Below are 20,084 nucleotides of genomic sequence, written 5' to 3'. Positions count from 1 at the left end.
TATTTTAGCCACTAAAACTTTGGCACGTAACAATGCACTAGACGTTAACCCACAGAGGCCCCCCCAAGCCCCCTGGAAATGCAGAGCAGGGTATGCTGTGGGTGAAATTGGATGAGTGGGTGCTAGGGGTGGAGAAACGAGTTTCGGATAAGCACGTGAGCAGACAATCGCAGTCAGTTGATGGTTACATTCGACATGCCACGCTCGCTTTTCCTTGCCATAGGATTTCACATTTTCCCGCATTTTCCTCTAGTTGGCCACCGAAAAAGTGAAATCTGCTTTCCCATGCATGCACCCCCCTTACCACACAGTCCAGACCCTGTCGCTCGTTAAGTGCAATAAATATTTCAAGTTGCGCTTTTGCGTTTGCTGCCGGTAGAGGGCGTGGTCGACGGAGTGTCCATAAAGCGCGTTGCCCTCGCCGCAGAAAATTCCACACTCTGCGATCCACGCTACACATTACCACTAAACGATTTCCGTTCGGCACTACAGTGGATTAGAGAAATATTGCGGTCTAAACGAATGAAAGGGCGAAGAAGTTGGGTTGGATTTCAATCCAAATTTGGGAAAATTATGGTGGAATCGAAGCAGAGATAATAGTGACATTTATGGGAATTCTTGGGTGCCTTTTAGCGTGTTAAAATATAGCTAAAAAATACTTATTTTTTAAAACGCAGTAATTCAATTAAAATGTGCTTAAGGACTTTGAGGCTCTATACTACTAATTAAATGAGAACTCCGAATTTCTTTATCACCTCTTAATAGACACAGTATTTCTAGCACTCAATTTACCAGCGCACCCCACTGTGCGCTGTTCTTTTCGCCGCTTGGCGGTAAACTTTTTGATGTTGCAGAAGAGGGGGACTACGATGGGACTCACAGAAGATGCCAGTTAGCGATAACCAATTGAAGCGGTTGTGTGTGCTCCAGCTCCATTTGCTGGATATTGTTTTAGCATAATCGATTTGAGTGACTGCGGCGGGGAGATATATGTGTGCGCAAGGGGTCTTCTGCTGCTGTTTTAGCTTGTTTTATTGCAGTTGGCCAATAGTTGGCTGTTACTCCGGCCAACTTAGGACTTAGACGTGCAGTTTACCTGAGCTCAACTCTCTGGCATATCCGTGTGTTTGTGTGGTAAACTATAAATTAGGTTAAAACAACATGGAGGAGGGGTCGGGCCGGCAAAGAATGCGCAATAAAAGATAACAAAGTGCACTTTTCTGCTTGGCCAGATAACAAAGTGTGGGTGATGTGGGGTTTCCTGGGGTTAAACAACACGCAGCTGATCTCCTTATCCCTCCCCCATAGCCTCGCTCACATTTAGACCCGGATTTAATGGCTTTAAGTTCAAGTGAAATATTTGCCTAACCCTTTTTCGGTCTGACATTCAGCGCTGACCCTTCGAGGAACCCTATTTCTTAAGGTGCACGAGAGGCTTGGACATCTCGGACATTTAAAAGGCATTTACGAAAAAACAAGGAACAAGAAGGGCAAGAAAACGAGGGCCAGCTTGAAATCAAGCGAAGCTGCGGCAATTTTCAAAAGCAATTACGTTAATTTAACGTCCAAAGTGGCTGCAGGAGCCCCTCACTCTTGACAAACCCCCTTCACCAACGCCTCTGGCTGATGGTATTGAAACTGCCAATGACAACGCCCAGAGCTCCACTGAAAGGGGGGTTTGTGCGGGGCAGCTGCAACTTTTTCCCACTTTTCGTTACATTAATTTTAACCAGCGTCCCCATCATTCAACAATTTCTCTCGATTCAACAAAGTCTTTCCCCATATACTCTATTCTTAATACCCTACTCTACCTATAGAATTATTAAATAGATTTATTTTTACAAACAAATAGTGAAATCTATAAGTATTTCAAAGTTTTTTTTATAAAAAATAATATAAACAATTATATTTGATTGTTTTAGGCAGTAAGAAATGTTTTGTTTTCCTGTGTCTTCATTTTAGGCGATATATATTAACCTATTCTGCAGATTGCAGTGCAAAGAGCATACGATATTTGCCAAAAACTACTTTCCCATCCGATATTTTCCCAACTTCTGACCGTTATTTTCTGCTCTCGTTTTTAATTGCAGTTACACAACTCGAGCGACGCGATTGTTACGCTGCGCAACGTCAATCTGCAGTCGGCGGGCCGCTTCCGGTGCGAAGTTTCTGGTGAGGCACCCTCCTTCCAAACGGTCACCGAGCACGGCGACATGATTGTTGCGTGTAAGTAGCATATATATATATATATTCTCCAGTTGCTTTTCCACCCAGAGTAGTGTAGTACATATACATGTATATGGCTAGCTGGGCGTCGGGCGAAAACTTATAACTCTAATTAGAAATTGCGGCCATTTGGCGCTGACTGCTGGTGGTCCAGATGCTGTGGCTAAAAGTGGGAAACGGGGTCCTGTCGGTGGCCAACTGACGTTGACTTTGACTTTTACTCTTGGAACTTGTCACAGGATGACAGTATTAACCCTTTACGAGCACAATTCGGTTCTTAGCCCATGGTCTGAGGGGCGTCTTGACTTTTTCAGACATCTTATATTATGTGCTCCCAACCTATTGAACACATATACACTCAAGCACCGAGGTGAATTTGAAGAATTTATTAACTGCAAAAATGACTATAAGGTTAGTGCAGGGAAAGAAAAAGACTAATTAAAAAGCTTTCAGAAATTACAAGTAAAATTTAAATAATAAAATTCAACTGAGCAAACGGACTAAAATGGGACATTGCTAAAACTTTTCCCAGCATTCCTGCAAAAAGTTTCCCTTTAAGCAAGGAATCTGATCAGGTAAATACACTAACCCCATTAATCGTCACCCAAATGTCCTAAGCTTGGCCTTGGCCTCGTTCATTTACTTACCCCCTAACTAAATTGGTAACTCCAACTGATTCCAGCAGCCTGGCCCAATCAGCTTTATTCAATCGGAATTGTGTTTACTTAGTCAAAAGCATTTGCAGTGCATTTGACAGGCTTCATTTGATTTCATGCTTCTAATGCCAAATAAGCTTACTGAACTTCATCCGGACTCCCACTTTCACCCCGGGCAAAACTTGCCAAAGCTTAACGGTTTAACTCAATTTTGGAGGTTGTCTGTCTCTGGCTCCTGTGGCTCTTGTCTTGGCCAAAATTCCTGCAGGGCAATGCCAAAAATGTTATCAAGACGCCGCCGCAAAACTGAATGCGCAAACAAAACGTCAAGTGAAGCCGGAACTTTAAGGTGCGCGTTATTATCATCCATCGACCCACATTTTGCACAGAAAATAGTTTTCACTGCTTTGTTTACCAAGAATTGTTATATCGGCGACACATCTATGTATAAAACTATAGTTAATTAACAGCAATGGCAATGTTTGAAATACACTCCTATGAAAAACCATCATATATATTCTATAAATAAATTCTATAAATAAATTATATCTCAGAAACGGTAGATGGTTACCTAATTAGTTGTTAAGAAGATAATGCGAGCATCAACTTTCAAACTTTTCTGATAGATGTAAACATTAAATTTAGGTTGGCTTCTCATTTTGTGTGTACAATTTTTTGCCAGTGTACTACACCCACTCATCACTACACTTGCAATGGGGAGCGCTTTGAACTGGCGTTGACATTTCGTTTGTTCAATTATAAAACTTTTGCGTGGGCGTGTCAACACGCCCCCTCACCCTCGCACCACCCCCTTTTTTTGCAATGGCTGTCTCCCTTTTATTGTTTAACGTGGACTCTGTCTTTGTTCTAAACGAGGGCTTTTGTTGTGCTTTTGTTTCTGGCTTTCGGATGTTTTGTTGCTGCTTCTGCTCATACTGCGGTCCCATCCCGGCTGGCTCTGTTTGGCTTTCAATCAAAGTTTTTAAAAGCTTCGGCAGCAGAACGGGCTGGGCATATGCCACGGCTCACAACTCACAACTCACCGCCCACCATCGGCAGCCACACCACGGCATTCAGGAACTCGCCCACAGATGCCTTTTTCGGGGCCCCTTTGGCAAACAACAACAAGTCGAAACCATTTCCGTTTCCGTTTTGCAGAGCCCGGAGATCCATAGAGATTCTCAGGGATCTTTTTAGGGCCATTTTAACTGCTCGGTCAGACTTTGATTTGTTTTGGGTGTACGGTGATAAAAAGTAGCGGGAAACTGTGCTGTCTCAGTAATAATATTAAGTAATAATAATATTTCTAAAATCATCAAATTATTTCTTCATGTTGTTTGAATTTAAACCGTATGTTTTACAAATAATTAAATTTTTACTATCCAGTAAATTTGAAATGTACCCATAATTATTTTTCATCACTTTTGCAGAGTGTTGACACTTTGGCTAGACAGTGTTTATTGGTTTCCTTGATTTCATTGCATTTGGCTTTTTGTTTTCCCGTTTGCAATTTTATCCAAAGTCCGTCAGTGCATCAACGGCTGGAACTTTTATTGAATTTCCGGCTGCGCTCCGTTGAGTTTGTTGTCCCTTTGCAGCGGTCCCTGTTCCCTTGTTGTTTCTGTGGTGGCTTAGGTTTATTGCAAAATTCAGTTACAATCTCTCGCTAGCCACAGTCACCGCCAAAGGTCTGCGGCCGTAAATGAAATTTCCGTTTCGTTGGCAGCTATAAAACTGAAGTTTTTCTCATATTTCCATTCGATTTTTAGATCTTCCGGACGAAGGATCACCGAAAATCAGCGGTGGACGACCGCGTTACCAAATCGGAGACTATGTTCGGGTTAATTGCACCGCAGGACGTTCCAAGCCTGCTGTGAAACTATCCTGGCAAGTGAATGGAGAGCCAGTTGAGCAGCAGAAACTCCGCAAATACGACACAATTGTATCGGGACGAGATGGTCTAGAAACTTCTGTGCTGGGCCTTCAATTCCGGGTGGAACAGAAACACTTTCGCAAAGGCAACATGAAACTAAAGGTGAGTTGAACAACTTAACTAAACTCAACTGTCGGACTCTTGTGCCTCAAAACAGTCTCAAAAACAATGTAGAATTTGGTTCGGGTAGATTATGTAAACTTACAAATGGTGATATTACATTTTCGATGTGCACAGTTAAAAAAGTCGTATTATAATTTATTCTATTTTTATATATATATTTTCTTGATTACAGTGAAATACTAAAACTTTAATTTTAGTTTTTAAAAGGTTTTTCTACCAAAAAATATTATTTTTATGTCCCGTGTGCATTAAATATTAGTTTCCGTTCGAAGGTAAAACCAAAAGTTCGTTAGATTGATTTTGACTGTTTTGGAGTTACGCAAGTTCGATAGTGTTTCGTACTCTCAGCTAGCTAACCTCAAATCTGTTGGATCTTGCAGTGCATAGCCGAATTGTCGACCGTGTACTGGAGGTGCAACGAGGAGTCCGTGGAGGGCGACCGGCCGCAGAAGGCGCCGGTGCTCGAGTCCCGGGAAACGGTCTACGCCAGCAACTCACGCGCCGATCCCGTCCAAGGTACGTCTTACCGGGAATTATTTGTGACCAAAATCTTATCGCTCTTGTTCGTCCAACCAAATGCAGCCAGTTCCACGGCTTCAGCGCCCTCCACACCAATCACGCCACTCGTCCTCCTTCCGGTGGCGCTGGCGGTGATGGTGATGGCAACCCTGGCGCAGGGAATCACGAGAGATATAGATACAGATAAAATATCCATGGATCGGACAGCGCCTGGAGGGATTGGGATAACGAAAGAAACTCAGCAGGCGAGAGAGTTGCTGGCTGGCCGCAAGGAGGAAAATCGCAGGACGAGTCACGGAAAATCCGCAACGCAGCTGGAGAAAATTGCATTGACTGCACGGTAGCTGCATTAAGCCACAAGGCGGCTATTTCCCTCCACAACACACACTTTTCACCGATTTTTCCGTCTTCGCTTTGCATAGAAAATAAAGAAACTCACTGAGAATCAAAAACAGGAAATGAACAAAAAAAAAAAAAAAAAAAGTAATTCAAGCAAAACGAAAGAAATGCAGCTAATTTCTTTATGCCGTTAACAAAAGCTTTCATGAATTTAATTTGAAACAAACCCTATCTAGAGAATAAATTACATTTACTTGTCTGAGAATGAGAAAAATTGTATATGAAAAAGCGTGCTAATGTTTTAACTCTCTTAGGAATGTTAAAGCCTGTGTCGAATGAAAAATCCAACTGTAAATAGTTAATGTTTAATATATATATTTATGTATCTGTATTGTATGTTATTAATGGTTAAGCTCATTCACACACAAAACAGAATTTAAATATCACACGAAAGGAACAGAGCAAAAGTGAATGGAAAATCCTTCCATAAAAGTTGGTCAAGGCAAAATACGAGTTTAACAGAATATAAAAATATGAGTAACCATAAATTAATATGTAGGAAAAATATCGTTAAGATTGTTTTAGCTAAGCGATGATGAAGGGGAATTTTAAGCAAAACACATGGTGAATATTTTGTGAAGTATACAGTGCGTTACGAAAGTATGTGAACTTCATTTGGCATGTCTGAATAATATGGAAACAAATAAATTGTTAATATAAACTTATATACCAATTAAATTAAATTTTTGATATCTGACCGTATGTTTAGTGTATGATAAAATAATTTCAACGCGCTATACTTTCGTTACGCAGTGTATAACTGTCACTCGAATTCAACCGAAACAACCTAAATGTCTTCTTTGATTAGATGATTTGTCTATAAAATTTCGTTGTTCGTTGAGCATGCATTAAACAATGTAAAATTGTAATTAGATAAACGTAATGAATGCTACCGATAAGGAATCACAAAAAAACAAACCAAAAAGCACTTAATTTTAAATTAAACAAAAAAATTAAAGAAAAGAGAGAAAAACTAATCAAAGTTAGGAATTACAACTTGGTGACTGTTGGAAAAGTCTTAAAACTAACAAAAACATATCGTACATTTATATGAATTGCCAAAGTCTTAATGGGTATTAACTAAAACGCGTGCGTGCTTCTGTGTGTGTTTGATCCTTTTTGAAAATAAAACTAATAACATTCCGGGTTCGACTTAGCCATCATCCAGAGGAAATGTAAACCGTTTAGTTAGCCAAATATTAAAAACAATAGCAAGAGTCAAAGGAGCATGAGTAATGAACGCAAATTTAAACAATAGCAAACTGATTGTGATGAAGCCTTAAAAACATAGTTGAACTCAATTCGTAAGTGAAATTAAGTGAAATGAAACGAAATCAAATGAAATGAAATGAAATGTATTGGATTTTATTGTGTAAATATAAAGGCGATTTGTCCATGGAATCCATACTTTTTTGCCCTTTGATGTCCATAAATTCTGTGTGTAAATATGATTACGAGCTAACTAAATTAGAGTTAAGACGTCAGCAGCAGCAACACAAAATCATGGAACGAAAGAAAACAAAAGCCAGAGCCAATTTTAATTATAAGCGAAAAACAAAAGATAAAAATATATAAATTACACATTTAAATATCGATGAGCGAACATTCAAATGGTAATTGAGTACAATTGTGGGGGCCTGCATTGGTGAATGTGTGTGCGAATGGGGATTAAAATATAGATATAGTATACATTAAACACACATATACAGAATCTGCATTGTTGTCAACTGTAACTGATTTTTAAATCTTATTTAATATCGATGCCATTAATAGCAATTAACAAGAAAACTACTAAGCATAAAAAAGATGAAAACAATGCAAAAGTACTAAAAAAAAAAACTATAAATTGCATTAACGTTAATTCGAAACACAAAAAAAAAAAAATAAATGTGTGGTAATTGTAAGTGTAAATTATTTGTGTATTTAAATAACAACTTTTAGATGTATTAAAAGGCAAGAAAATAAAAAGCAAAATGCATTCAACTCTATACGATAAACTCTATGTGAAACCGTAAACAATTCAAACCTTAAAGCTGCCATGTAAGCAAATAGGAATTATTTACAACTCAACTCAAATCAAATGCCATAAAGTAACTTCAACTGAATTTAAATGCCAGACAAAGGGCAGACGTCTCTGTAAATATCTTTAAGCCTCATTCAATTTGCGAAATTACTCGCATGCGATCAAAAACTGAACGAAGAATTGTGAAGTAAACGAGTGGAAATTCATTAATAAAACATATTTGTTTCAAAATCACAAATAATCTTTGTTTTCAATCGCATTAAATTGTCTATAATTTAAGAATGGATACTATCAGTAAGTTCACACACTTAGTATTTTTAGTTCACACGGAATTTGTCCTTCCAAATTAAGTCAGCTTCAATTATTTCGCAAACCCAGGACAAGTTACCCTATCGCATTGTAGGAAGATACTTTCAGTTTTTCCTTTTATTTTGGTTAGATGCAACACAAAGAAAACTGGGTAATTTTAAGAAAATATTTCAAATACGTGAAAATGTTCTCGCCGAACGTGACAACAACCTCCAACGACAAATAAAAAAGTAATCGAGACCGGAAGAGCGAACAGGGCACAAAACATTTAGCAGTAAAATAAGAGCAGTTACCAAAATAATAGAAATGCCAAAAAATAGACAGTCCCAGGAATGCGTAGTATTTGTATTTGTATATAGTTTAAACAAGGTGTTAATTTAAGAAGATTGTCTAAAATTGTCTACGAAATCTTTAAAATCACGTGAAAATAAGAAATACCTTTTCTTAAATTTCGGAAACCTATTCAAACAACTTTCGCATAAAACGGTACCAACCCAAACAAAAAAAAAAAACCCAAAGCACAGCACGAACGAAGCAGCACAATAAGTAGAAAATATCTACGGACTTAGCCGTAAGTCGCACCTTAGCTTTTTCCTCGCCGGACTTCACTAATAAGCTGCCAACGAAATAAGAACATTTGATAAATACCGAGGACAAAGCCAAACAAATTATAAGTGTTGCGGATGTACGATGCTGGATAAAAGGACTGAGCAGATTTATTAGCTAGCCGACAAATGGCCGCAAATGTGCCCACCTGGTATATTTGCCATCAAATGTCACATAAATCAGATTTGCGATCTAATGAAAACAGCATGAAGATTTTCCGGGAAATGCTAATACACCCAAGCTAATTCCCTATTTCGGTAGCCATTATTCCAGACCCACTTAATCTGTAGTTCTTGATGTCATCGCCAGTTATCTGGAAGATACTTCTGGCATATTAAGGCCAATTGTCTGAGGCTTAAAAGTTTCATGTTTGATTTCGCACAGATAAGAAGGCATCAATTTGCGGCACAGGTAAACTTTTCGATTGCCTCCTCTCACCTGTCGCCCCCCCCCCCCACACACACACACACAATGATAAGTTAAGCTGCTCATTCAAATGGGGGGCGGAGAGTTACTCAAGTGGGCGAGGAAAGCTGTTAAAAACTGATGCCGATATGCCCGAAAGTTTAATTGGGCTCGTTCAATTGGAAGGAATATGCCATTTGGGGTGTGAGCTTGAGAGACATTTGGCTGGGGAAGAAATTTTCTAGACGGGGCCTTTGACAAGATTTACCCCAGTTAGGAAAAAAATGTATTGGAAATATAAGATACAAATTTGCCTCTTTTTTTTTATTGTTTTTGTTGTTTTAGTTTAAGCGCTAATGTGACCTCTCTGAAATCAAACCAATCCAATCAGTGCGAAAAACCCATTAAATCATTTTCAATCCATACCAAAGATCTCGAAATGGTTTATCCATTACCCTATCGACTTGAATTGTCAGTGGCAGACAGACAGGATGATTGCACCTTGAATCGCTTTCCATGCAGCTCGAGGAAACTGAGGGTAAAATGGGGGGCCACAATCATCACACAATGTCATGTTGCCGGCTGCCATTATTTGTTGCCATTCGGAGTTGTCGTCTTGTAGTGTTGTTAGCATTTGCAGCTTTTGAAATGATTTGCAATAAAAGTGTCTGCCACTGTCCATTGGCCACGCCCCATTGCCAGATTACGTGCCACTTCAACAGCTGTCCATTGGTGTGGCTGTCCCTGGTTTTGTTGTCCTTGGTATTTGCGTTGCTGGTGCAGCTTATCTGTCCTCTCTAGCATGGGTTGGCATCGTCATTGTCCTTGCCACTGTTGCGTAATTGCCTTTTGTTTACTCTGTTTTCATCTCTTGCGTCGCCCCACACACCTTGGCTCTTGGCCTTTACGCATCTTTCAGGTGCGCCAGGGGGCAGTAAAGTATGGCCAGGAATTTTAAAAGTCAACACTTGTGGCCTTAAACTGACACTAACAGATTTGCTGAAAACTTTGTGGAAAAAAATATATACAAATTATTATTATTGTGCTCTTTACACAATAAATATTCCTTTTGCCATTTGGTAGCGTACAGCTTGTATCGAAAAACTTCCACAATAGAAATCCGCTCCTGAAATGCGAAAAACACAATAAAGCCATAGACGGAACGGCATTGGCTACAATCATATTTCCTGCATTGCCATAAAAATGCGTGGCAACGAACAAATTACTCATAAAAATAAATAAAAAATTGCTGCCTTTCCGTCAGTTGCTGTTTTGGCCAGTCCGTTGTGCTGCCTGCAATTTCTGGCACATCATTCGGGATTGCCGGGGCCGTAAATTATATAGATTCTGGCCAGCATTTCTACACTTCTGGCATACAGGCGGCAGTAGACCTTAGATGTTCCCCGGTTCGTGCCATTAAAAGCCGTTTTGTCCGGGCAAATGGAAATGATTTCGTGTCATTGCAGTTACGTGTTGGTGAAAATTCCAGCAAATTCAGGAAACAGCAGAAAAGTATTGATATTTCTGCATGGCATTGCGTCTTTAATATGGTCAACAATTTAATAATACTTCAAGTGACTAAAATCGGTGATTATTTGGGATCTAGCTATTTTAACAACCTGAGCATCCGATAGCAATTACAGGCTTTAAAGTCTTTAACACTTATTCCATACCCTTCCAAAAAAAAAAAAAATCTGCATGCGTAACCCAAAAAATCATGCCGCCCATAAAATCAGTTCTTCCAATTTACATTTTATCGACTTGGCACTTGCTTGGCTCATTATGTTGGCCATTTTTATTGGCTTCCAAAGATTTGCAGCCGGACCCAACTCTCAAAATCGAACCTTAAAACAGAAGACCCGCACATGCGCTGATTTAATCAGGATACATTTCGTTACCTGGAATTTTTATGGCCAACCGGAGAAGAGGTGGAGCGATGTGTTTTGGCAATTTTCATATATCTAAACAAAGGAAAAGTTGCCAGCCTTTGCTTATCTAACCGCAAATGGTTGACGCCATCCTAAGACTTTGCCGATATTTGATTTTTTACGACCTCAACCCACACTGAATCCTTTCTTTGCGATTTACTCTCGCTTAAAATAACAATTTCAAATTGGTTTTACTGCCTCGGGGTTGGATTTTCTCCTCTCGTCTTGTGTTTATGTCGCCTCGCATTTTGATCGCTTTGCATAAGCGCCTTTCAGCAATTTGCTTTGCCTCTGACCATTTGCTATATGCGGCTTAACGAGGCGTGCCCCGCCCACCCCTTTAACCTCACTTAGAAGTCAAGTGCATTAGATCCGGAAAAGCTGCACTTGCTGGGTTGAAAACAGGAGACTCTATTTTCGGAGGGTTGAGGGCTGCAAAAGCTAACTTTTATGCACCAGACAATAATTGAAAATGCTCTCCCTGCTGGCCGAGTTTGTTGGCCAAACTTTGTGTGCTGGCATTAAATTTATGTTAATTGAAATTTATGTGCGCTGGCCACAGCTCAAGCTCAAACAAATGAAATTCGAAAAAAAGAACCAGCGCAATGGAAAATGGCAAACTTTTCCTGACATTGGCAGCCAGTCTGGTTAGTTCGTATCGCATCGAAACGCCAAAATATAAATTAAAGTCACCATTCTCTCCGTTTCAACAATACATTATTTGATTGTCATTCGTAGTGAAATATAAATCACATTCAAATTAAATTACTCTATTTTAGCCAAAGGCAATTTGTGGCAAATACAATTGTGTGCTGTAACAATTTAATTTGACATTTTTTCATTTGTGTCTGTGTATGGAATTGAATGTTTCGACATTCATATAATTTATAAAACTTACTTAACTAGTTTGCCAGTTTTGTTTATCAATTATTTATAAGCAAACCTTTACATTTCTCTGTTCATTTCACTTCAGTCGTTATTAATTTCATTTGCCATTTTATACTGAACGCAGCTAATGGAATTTAGCACGGTACAGAAGAAGAAATCCAGTGCGAAAGGACATCCGCACTCCTGATTCAGACTCATAATTTGATTCCTAATGGGTTGTGCTCTTAATTGAAGATCAAAACAGGTTTGCTGCAACAAAGGGCTGTAGATTTTTAAGAAGATCCTTTAATGTACACTTACCAGACTTTTGAACTGACTGACAAAGTTCCCATCCAACTGCTTAAATTTTGTATGTCTCAGATCGATTATCAGAAGCTGTAAATTGAGAAAATCCTGCATTTGAACCAAACGGTCATTACAAAGACCAATTAGTAGCATCCTCAACAAAGGGGCAAGTCCGCCGCCCAGATATTTCCAGAAAATAAAGCTCCATTTCTGCATCACAGTTTTACGGCGGTGGAAAAATATCCATTCGATAATGTATGACCAATTTCGCACTAGCTCAACAATGTTCGAGAAGAGCATGCTTGCCACTGGAAGCCAGAGCACTTTGATATCCTGGTGGACATTACTGATTTTTGCATAGATCCGCAGCAGCCGAAGGAGGTTCTTTCGCTGCTTTCTGTTTGGCTGCTGCTCCGGTTGGGAGTACTGCAATCATAAATCATAAATCATAGACAGAAACAGGATAGTCTGCTACAGTCGATTTACCAATTTTAAATTAAAAATATAACAAGCAACAAGCACACGGCGTTTTTAAACAATCGTGCTTCAATAGAGTCTGCTTAATCTCAACTTCCTAGTGTTTTAGATCCCGAGATCACAGCGTCATACGGTTAGATAGACAGACGGACAACGGGCAGAAGGACAGACATACGGACAGATAGACAGACAGACAGACGAGCATTGGCAAATCGACACCGCTAGTAATCCTCAAAAAGAAAGTATATAGTATGTATGTTTATATACGATATAGGGTCGGAAATGCATCTTTCCTCATGTAACATACATTCAAATATAGTATACGCTTTTATTCTTTGAGTAACGGGTATAAATCTTTATTGTGGCTATGGTTTTTTCTTACCTTTAAAAAATTATTGATAGCAGCTATCCAAGATAGCAGAAGCATTTGGTAAGCCACATAGACATTGCAAATTAACCCCAGCAGCAGGGTGTTTACCATCGGTATCATATAAGGATGATTAATCGTCTGCAGCACAGTAAATTGCAAATGCACTACGTAAAGGATCAACAGCGAGATACTATCCAAGGATAGTGGTCCGAGAATTGATTTTAAATGACCGTTCAACCGGATTACGTCATTCACGCGATCCACAAATGAGCGATTCCAGGATAGGCTATTCAGCCAAGAATATAGGCGAGCGGTATTCCAAAGCGATAGTTGAACTGCAATTGCCTCTATCAGATTATTAAAAAACCTTTCTGATTTGTTTGAAAATATCGGAAGAATCGCGCTACATAAATATTGAATGAAATAATAATCCCATAACATTGCCAATATTTTAAGGAGCAGAGAAATCCGCTTGGTCCAAATATTCCGAGGGTGTATGATCATTTTTCTATTTCTCGGATCGAACTTCATTTGCCCAACCACCACGCCGCGATAAATGATATATGAGATCCAGCAAATAGAGGATACTGACCATCGTAAAAGATGGGATAGCCACTTTTTACGGGAATTTCTCAAAGGGATTTCGTGACCCTTCTTCTCTGGCATTATAGAACCACTGAATGAGTCCTATGTGCCCGGTTGATTCATAATGGCTGTCAGTGGGAGTGAGTGGAGTGAGAACTGGAAGTTATGACCGTGTAATTACCCAACCTCAATATATTCGCTTTACTCATATCACCAATCAACTAGCAACCATTACTTGAAAATATAATCAACTAATGTCTGCTTCTATATTGTTAACAGTACAGTTAATACAACGTATTCAATATCTTCAATAAGCTTTGTTTTTTAACGAAGAAAAATATTGTAAACATTCATTTACATTGTTGTGAATTAAATGAATGACTAACTTAAAAATGTTCAATATCATACTGAATTAAAAAAATTGAATGCGTAATCAGGTTTCCGAACATGGCCATTGTATTGCTGCGAGTTACATCATATAACTTAACAACCGTTATTTTTAACGGATTTCGTATCAACTGCAAATTAAGGTTCTCAAACTGTCGGTAAGAAATCTTTGTTATAAAAATCAAAATCTACAACTTCATGTACTCACGGCTTCTTCGAGGCGGACATCCAAGCCAACGAATATTGTCCGCTTCCCGAGTATTTGTAGCATTTCCCAGTAGTCATCCTGTACGTGGAGCATGACCGATAAATTGAGCATACCATCAAGGTAGTAAAAAAAACACCAAGAGTACGCCAGGATTACAGTACTCAGTGTCATGCTCAAATTCTCATAGCCATGCTTGAGGATACTATATGCCAAGTAACAGGTGCCAACCGAGGACAAGTAGTAGCCCCCATAGGTCATGGCCCCCTGAATGCCGAATACTTCTTCCATTTGGTTCATAATCGTCTGCAGTTGGCTCTGAATTCTTGCTATATTCTCTATCTGATCCGCCAACGAACAACACTTGGTCATGAAAACTCCCTGATGCCGGGGACTTAAGAGCAGATCCTTGGCTTCATCGATCACCTGACGCAGTTCCGTATTAATGAGCTGGAACTGTGTCCGAACGAAAAGCATTATCATGTGTTGCTGCATCATAGCCATGTTGAGAATGACAAACATCCAGTACTGCAAGCCCAGTCCCAGGTAGAATTGAGAGTCCACACTCCCCATTGCACTCAAGACCATGGCCATTTGGAGGCCATCGGTGATAGAACCAAAAATAAACTTGGTGAGAATGCCCCAGCGAGACATTCTCCTTACCTGCGGCCTAGCTACATACATTCGGACCACTTTTGACGCCAAATCCATCATCTTGCAACGCTGGTACCATCTGAGAATCAGTGTGAAAAGGCCTACAAATACAACGGGAATTAATCACTTAAATTATCCAACGGATTTTTGAATTCGTTTTTTGCTACCAGTAACAATTCTAAGTCCGGTCAATATGGCGACAACATATTCGTGCAACATGTTTGCTCTGCCGAAAATTGCATTAACAATGTTTGTGTTTCCGGTCCAGTGATAAATATATAGTGCAAATATACAAGAATCCAACGCAATTGCGTACAAAGTACTCCATTTTTTTGTAAATACACGTCCTGTGTTCCAGTCGAACTCAAAGTTACTGAGACCGATGAAGAGTCCATAGTAGTAAACCGCTCCCAACAAAAAACTTTCCAAGTCCATTATTTTTACGAACTGAAAGTGTCCACAATGTGGTTTGCCTTGATGTGGAAATAATTTAACTCCAAGCGTAATATACTCATTTCGAAAGAGATATTCTGATAAGATTGGACAGACTGGTTGAACCAAACAGAGTAATTATATGATAAAGGTCAGATAATATGGAAATATTCTTTATATTTGCAAACAAACATGATATTTTTATACTACGCGATTAATTGTAAAGATAGCTCCAGAATTAAGCCCAATGTCAAAATGTCTTAAATAATATTCCACTCAAAAGAATTCCATGTCAAATTGAATTAGAAATATCGAATTCACTATAACAGAAGCACACATAGCCGCAGTTGAGCCACGCGTGATAGGGAACATACCCATTACATTAATTTTTAATGGGTTTCGAGCTAGTTGCAACTGTAGACTTTCAAACTGAAAGGTAGTAAGTGTATATTTCAAAAAATTGTTAACATATTGGATTATAGCTTACGGATTCCTCCAGTCGAATGTCCAAGCTGGAAGCAAACACAGTTCGTTCCTCCAATAGACCCAAAAAATCCTTGTGATGGTCCAACACACGTAGCATATTGTTGCAGTTGACCAAGGCATCAAGGTAAAATAGGGTTATCAAAATGCAGACAATGATCGAGGTCTTAGCTGATAGTTTCAGATTATGCGGGCCATATTTATAAATGCTATACGACATGTAAGATGTACCCACAATGGATAGGTAGTACTCACTATAAGCCATAAGCCCTTGCATGCCAAATACCTCATCAAGTTGACCCACCATCGATTGTAGTTGGCTCTGAACCTCACCTATATCTTCCAACTGATCAGATAGATAGCAGCATCTCGTCATAAAAGCTCCATTTCGGAGCTGCAGGAAACTCAACCTCCTGCTTTCCTCGATCACCATTCGCAGCTTTGCGTTCATAATCCGATATTGTGCCCGAATTAAAAGTATTACCAAAAAATGCTGTGATATGGCCAAATTCATAATGAACGAAACGCATAATTTTACAAGCAAGCCCATCATTTCCGCTGTTCCTTGGCGGTCCAATGCATCCACGGAGAGTGTCACTTGAAGGAGCTCTATTGCAAAACTAATGAAAGCTTTCAATAGAATTCCCCAGCGAATCATACTCTTTAACTGCGGATTGATCATATATAGACGGATAACGTCTTTAACTAGCTGCATCATTTGGCCACGCTGAAGCCATCTATTAAGCACCGTAATGAGCCCTAAAAAATATATAATCAGTCTTGAGAACAGAAATTTTATAGAATTTTACCCGCCACGATCTTGAGGCCGGACATTATGATGATAACATATTCATGCAGCTTATTTGCGCTTTGAAAAAGTAAATTGGTATCACCATGAGCGGTAAAATTATAAATTATTGTAATCAAAATAAAGATGTTGGCCATGAAGGCGTAGATAGTACATCGCCTTGATTTAAATACGCGTCCTGTTCGGCAATCGAACTCAAAGTTACTTAATCCTATCAAGTAGCAGTATATGTGGACTGCCTTCAGCAACAACACGACCCAATCGACCATTTCGTAAAACTGAGTCGACAGTTGGCAAGCATGTTAATTAGCTTATGTCTATAACAACAATAATCTGATATCTAGTTCAGATTTTGAGTTCAGATTGTCAACGAGGCGTACACAAATAAAAAACAGGTAATGGACAAAACGTGCAAACATTTTGGTGAAATACAATAGGATTATTTAACTTGATTTTTGTATATTTTTATCCCAGTTTCTACTAGGTTCGTTAAAAATTATGTAACTTGTAGCACTGTAACTTATATATCTTCGTGATCGCAACCAGCAGCCTTGTCCATTGATCCGTATGATGTTTTTGATCTCGGGCACTATAAGAGCTTAAAAGTGTTTTGTTTCTATTCCCGTTACTCGTAGAATGCAATGGCATACTAGATGTGCAAGCCTATGAATTATCCTAAATCAGGATCAGGCTGAGTCGATCTGGTCATGTCCGTCCGTCCGTCCGTCAGTCCGTATCAAGGCCTTGATCTCAGGATCTATAAAGCTTAGAAAGTTGAGATTATGTATGCTGATTACAGATGTTCCCACGCCCTTTTTAATGCCCACTAGCCGCCTTCCACGCTTAGAATATGTTGTGAATATATTTTCGGTGCTTTATATGTTTTGCTAAGAATACTTTGTCACTCCCCTTCTAACGCCCGCAAACCAAACTAGGACACCCAAAACTAGGACACCCAAACGTTTGAATTTTTTCGTATTATTTTTTCATTTTATTGTTTTTTTTTCCAATTTCTAGCGATTACTAATAAAATCTTGAAATTTCTCGTTCGCACTTTTCACTGGCTGAGAAACGGAATAAACCAACCACAAAATCAATTTTTTATTATTTTACTTTTTTTAACATTTTTTAAAAATATTCCATATCGTATTGAATAAGAAATATCGAATTCGTTATTATAGATCCAATCATGGCAGCAGATGAACTGCGAGTAATGGTAAATATATCCAATACTTCAATTTTCAACGGGTTTCTAATTAGCTGCAATTGAATGCTTTCAAACTGTGAAAGTACGAGATCTCGATACTTCAATTCGGTTATAGTCGGATAGAAACTTACGGATTGCTCCAAGCGGACATCCAAGGCGGAAGTAAACAGAGTTCTCTCTTCTAGTATCCGTTCCATCTCCTTGTGATCATCGAAGAGTTTGAGCATAACAAACAGATTTAGTATTGCACTCGTGTAGTAGAATAAAAACCAACTAAATACCAGTGCCGCTGCTCTGACACTCAAGTGCAGTTCTTCTATACCATTTATAGCTAAACTGTACGTTATGTAAGTTGTAGCTACTGAGAATATATAGTATCCGCCATAAACCATTATCCCTTGGATGCCAAACACTTGGTTCAACTGGGTCACAATCGATTGCAGTTGATTCTGAAGTTTTGCTATATTATCTATTCGATCAGCCAAGTAACAACACTTGGTCATGAAAGCCGCTCTCCGTGGGTAAATCTCACTTAACATTTGGCTTTCATGGATCGCCTGCCGCACCTCTGTCTTGAGCAAATGGTAATAGGCTCGAACGAAAAGTATTACCAAATAGTGTTGTGATATGGCCATATTTATAATGGCCGACATCCAGAAATCCGAAGCCATTCCCACGAATTCGTTGAACCCCAAGCGATCCAATGATTCCATAGAGATGGCCATTTGTAGGAAATTGCTGACGACACCTACAGAGAACTTTACCAGAATTGCCCATCGGGACATTTGCTTTACATGCGGTTTTTTCAGAAATAGCCGAAGTACACATTCAACAAGGCGCATTAGTTGTGCTCGCTGACGCCATCTGTTGAGAATTGCAGAAATTCCTAAAAAAAAATGTCAATTAAAAAATCTTAAATAGGTGGTTCTATAAATATAGTGTAATGAGTTTCGCGACCTGAAGCCATCCTCAGTGAGACCATCACGATGATCACATATTGATGCAGCTGGTTAGCCCTACCGAAGTACACATCGAGATTGAATTTCTTGGATATTTGCAAAAGCAGCACCATGCAAATTAAGACGTTAATTGCGATTGCGAAAAGAATGCCTCTTTGGGCTGCAACGACACGACCTCTTTGCCAGTCAATTTCGAAGTTGATAAGTCCAATGATCTGCCCATAGTAGTAGAGTACCTTTAACAACAAACCGACCCAGTCAAACATTTCCGTTAACTGAAATAATTCTCTATTTCGGTTTCACCAAGGCTAATTAATTTAATATACTGACGTAGACAAATACTTATTACTGCTGATATCCTTGATATATTGAGCTTTCACAAAATGTGGTGCTATAAGGCTCCATTTCACATTGTCTGAGTAAGTTCGGTCCGAAGGTGTTTTAGTAAATTTTTAAATTTTTTTTAGAGCCAAATACGTGTTCTATATCAGTTTAAGGTATGTTGTATAAGAAGTAGAACGAATGAATGTTCATGGATATTCTATACTGCACACAGCCCAGGGCGTTTAGAAGTGCGCAAAAAAAGAAGTCAAGTACAAACGAACATCCGCATTCCTGGTTAACGCTTATAATCTGATTCCTGATCGGCTGGGTCCACGATTGGAGATCAAAGTAAGTTTGCTGTGGTGGAAGGAGTATATAAATAGAGTAAGACACTTTGTTCCACACCCACCAGATTATTTACATCCCATGCGAAGGTCTGATCCAGCTGATCTTGGCCCTTTAAGCTTAGATTCAGAAGTTGCAATCTAAGAAAGCACTGCTGTAGAGCCAATCAATCGTTACACAGACCAAGAAACAAAATAAGTAATTACGTGGCCTGGGCGGCGGTAACGGGTATTCCATATTTCCAATTACAATCGCCTCCCTCGGCAAAGTTATCGAATAGGAAACATCATATGACAAATGCCCAATTTGTCACTAGCATCAAAATGTCGGAGAAAATAACACTTGCCAACGGCAGCCAAAGTAGCTGCATGCCCCGGTAAACAATGCCAATCCTTGAATATAGATTTAACTGTTGAAGAATCTGAAGAAGGGTTCCACTCCTGTACGTATATCTAAAATAAAAAAAAAGTATTTAAAGTAATCGAAAGTCTTACGGTACATATAAAATACTACAGCGCAGACCAAAGAAGACCACTTAAGCAGTCGCG

At 39.1% G+C, this 20,084-nt stretch overlaps 5 protein-coding genes and 1 pseudogene across 6 annotated transcripts in view; 1 reads left to right on the top strand and 5 right to left on the bottom strand.

The window, feature by feature from the left end:
* The window catches only part of beat-IIIc (beaten path IIIc), a 73,098-nt gene extending 64,984 nt beyond the window's left edge, over window positions 1–8,114 (top strand). The window contains exons 4-7 of one of the 2 annotated variants that reach the window (NM_135986.3): window positions 2,091–2,226; window positions 4,652–4,917; window positions 5,319–5,454; window positions 5,521–8,114. In NM_135986.3, coding sequence (NP_609830.2) covers window positions 2,091–2,226; window positions 4,652–4,917; window positions 5,319–5,454; window positions 5,521–5,801 — 819 coding nt within the window. In that variant the 3' untranslated portion in view covers window positions 5,802–8,114. Of the gene's footprint in view, window positions 1–2,090; window positions 2,227–4,651; window positions 4,918–5,318 lie in introns of both variants that reach the window. The other variant, NM_165209.2, reaches the window with a different exon arrangement.
* A 3,982-nt stretch (window positions 8,115–12,096) lies between these two features.
* Window positions 12,097–13,813, bottom strand: Grl36a (Gustatory receptor-like 36a; the record flags this gene model as incomplete). Its single annotated transcript, NM_165208.1, has 3 exons — window positions 12,097–12,264; window positions 12,316–12,726; window positions 13,160–13,813. 3 exons carry the CDS (start codon window positions 13,811–13,813, stop codon window positions 12,097–12,099), a joined length of 1,233 nt encoding a protein of 410 aa, NP_724041.1.
* Window positions 13,814–14,118: 305 nt separating this feature from the next.
* Window positions 14,119–15,413, bottom strand: Gr36c (Gustatory receptor 36c; the record flags this gene model as incomplete). Its single annotated transcript, NM_165207.1, has 3 exons — window positions 14,119–14,271; window positions 14,328–15,079; window positions 15,146–15,413. The coding sequence occupies 3 exons, from the start codon at window positions 15,411–15,413 to the stop codon at window positions 14,119–14,121; spliced, it is 1,173 nt and encodes a 390-aa protein (NP_724040.1).
* Window positions 15,414–15,686: 273 nt separating this feature from the next.
* On the bottom strand, window positions 15,687–16,979 carry Gr36b (Gustatory receptor 36b; the record flags this gene model as incomplete). The annotated part of the gene is made up of 3 exons (NM_165206.1): window positions 16,703–16,979; window positions 15,898–16,652; window positions 15,687–15,839 (listed from the first exon to the last, which is right to left on the bottom strand). Exons 1-3 carry the CDS (start codon window positions 16,968–16,970, stop codon window positions 15,687–15,689), a joined length of 1,176 nt encoding a protein of 391 aa, NP_724039.1. The 5' UTR covers window positions 16,971–16,979.
* Window positions 16,980–17,829: 850 nt separating this feature from the next.
* On the bottom strand, window positions 17,830–19,133 carry Gr36a (Gustatory receptor 36a; the record flags this gene model as incomplete). The annotated part of the gene is made up of 3 exons (NM_165205.2): window positions 17,830–17,982; window positions 18,040–18,794; window positions 18,866–19,133. The coding sequence occupies 3 exons, from the start codon at window positions 19,131–19,133 to the stop codon at window positions 17,830–17,832; spliced, it is 1,176 nt and encodes a 391-aa protein (NP_724038.2).
* Window positions 19,134–19,365: 232 nt separating this feature from the next.
* CR44394 lies at window positions 19,366–19,988 on the bottom strand (annotated as a pseudogene).
* Window positions 19,989–20,084: the final 96 nt, after the last annotated feature.

Source organism: Drosophila melanogaster, chromosome 2L (assembly GCF_000001215.4).
Source record: "Drosophila melanogaster chromosome 2L".
Taxonomy (NCBI): Eukaryota; Metazoa; Arthropoda; class Insecta; order Diptera; family Drosophilidae; genus Drosophila; species Drosophila melanogaster.
The sequence above is the reverse complement of the archived record's forward strand: the minus strand, read 5'-3'. Positions and strand labels throughout refer to the sequence as shown.